At 44.7% G+C, this 1,724-nt stretch overlaps 1 protein-coding gene across 1 annotated transcript; it reads left to right on the top strand.

The window, feature by feature from the left end:
- The first annotated feature begins 304 nt into the window (after nt 1-304).
- Nucleotides 305-1,175, top strand: LOC127212867 (60S ribosomal protein L7a). Its single transcript, XM_051173065.1, has one exon. The coding sequence runs from the start codon at nt 323-325 to the stop codon at nt 1,121-1,123; it is 801 nt and encodes a 266-aa protein (XP_051029022.1). The 5' UTR covers nt 305-322; the 3' UTR covers nt 1,124-1,175.
- Nucleotides 1,176-1,724: the final 549 nt, after the last annotated feature.

Here is a 1,724-nt window from a genome sequence, read left to right as displayed (position 1 = left end):
AGTAGGATAAAGGAGAATGCACAGACAAAGCTCAGGTACCATGATACTGTTTCAGAGTCTAGAATATTGCTAAGCCCCTGAGATACCTCAGTATGCATATAAGAACATCAAAGCAGTGGTCTTACATCAAAGCAGTGGTCTTACTTTCCCCATTTTTTTCTCCTTTTCAGTAGATGAGCTAAATCATACTATTCTAGTTAGCTCTTCTGTTTCTGTGACAAAACAGTGACCAAAAACAACCTAAATAGAAAAGGGTTAATTTCACCATAGGGGGAAGACAGGACAAGAGCTCAAGTCAGGCTCTTTTCTCCAGCCGAGCAAGATGCCCAAGGGAAAGAAGGCCAAGGGGAAGAAGGTGGCCCCGGCCCCCGCCGTCGTGAAGAAACAGGAGGCCAAAAAGGTGGTGAATCCTTTGTTTGAGAAGAGGCCTAAGAACTTCGGCATTGGGCAGGACATCCAGCCCAAAAGAGATCTCACCCGCTTCGTCAAATGGCCTCGTTACATCCGGCTGCAGCGGCAAAGGGCCATCCTCTATAAGCGTCTCAAAGTTCCTCCTGCCATTAACCAGTTCACCCAGGCCCTGGACCGGCAAACAGCTACCCAGCTGCTTAAGCTTGCCCACAAGTACAGGCCAGAGACAAAGCAGGAGAAGAAGCAAAGACTGTTGGCCCGTGCTGAGAAGAAAGCTGCTGGCAAAGGGGATGTCCCAACTAAGAGGCCTCCTGTCCTTCGAGCAGGAGTCAATACAGTCACCACCTTGGTGGAGAACAAGAAGGCTCAGCTGGTGGTGATCGCCCATGATGTAGACCCTATTGAGCTGGTGGTCTTCCTGCCTGCACTGTGTCGCAAGATGGGGGTCCCCTACTGCATCATCAAGGGAAAGGCCAGGCTGGGGCGGCTGGTCCACAGGAAGACATGTACCACTGTTGCCTTCACACAGGTTAACTCAGAAGACAAGGGTGCTCTGGCTAAGCTGGTGGAAGCTATTAGGACCAATTACAACGACAGATATGATGAGATACGCCGCCACTGGGGAGGCAATGTCCTGGGTCCTAAATCTGTGGCTCGAATTGCCAAACTGGAAAAGGCAAAGGCCAAAGAACTCGCCACTAAACTGGGTTAAATGTACACTCACTGCTAAGTTTTCTGTACATAAAATACAAATTTATCTTCCATCTAAAAAAAAAAAAAAAAAAGAGCTCAAGTCAGGAACTGAGAGACAGAAACCAATGCAGAGAACACTAAGGAATCCTATTTACTGGTTTCTTTCCTCTGGCTTCCTCAGCTATTTTTCTATACAGTCCAGGCATACCTGCCTAGGGATGGCACAGCCCACAGTAGATTAGGCCCTCCAACATCAATAAGAAATTTTAAATGCCCATAGGTCAATCTGATGGAGATAATATTTCAATTGAGATGCCTTCTTCCCAAGTGACTCCAGTTTGTGTTAAGCTGAGAAAAACCAAACAGCACAGATATCTCCATCTTTCTCTAGTCTACTCTGTTTTACAACCTTTCTTTGTATCTCCTGCAGCCCTTCATTTCTTTTTCACATTGAGAAATGTTTTCTCTTGTATAAAGAAGAGTCATAGGGTAGATTTTTAACTAGGCATGGGCCATAAAAATTAATTAAAAGTTTAGCAAAAAGTACTAAGCATTTTTACTACTCTTAGAAAATAATCAAAATATTAAAATTTCAAAGATTAAGCAAAGACTTTAACACA

This window comes from Phodopus roborovskii, unplaced genomic scaffold, assembly GCF_943737965.1.
Source record: "Phodopus roborovskii unplaced genomic scaffold, PHOROB, whole genome shotgun sequence".
Taxonomy (NCBI): domain Eukaryota; kingdom Metazoa; phylum Chordata; class Mammalia; order Rodentia; family Cricetidae; genus Phodopus; species Phodopus roborovskii.
This window is presented reverse-complemented; position numbering and strand designations above follow the sequence as displayed.

Coding starts and splice junctions, on each gene's coding strand:
- LOC127212867 (XM_051173065.1), top strand. CDS start 323: ATGCCCAAGGGAAAGAAGGCCAAGGGGAAGAAGGTGGCCCCGGCCCCC.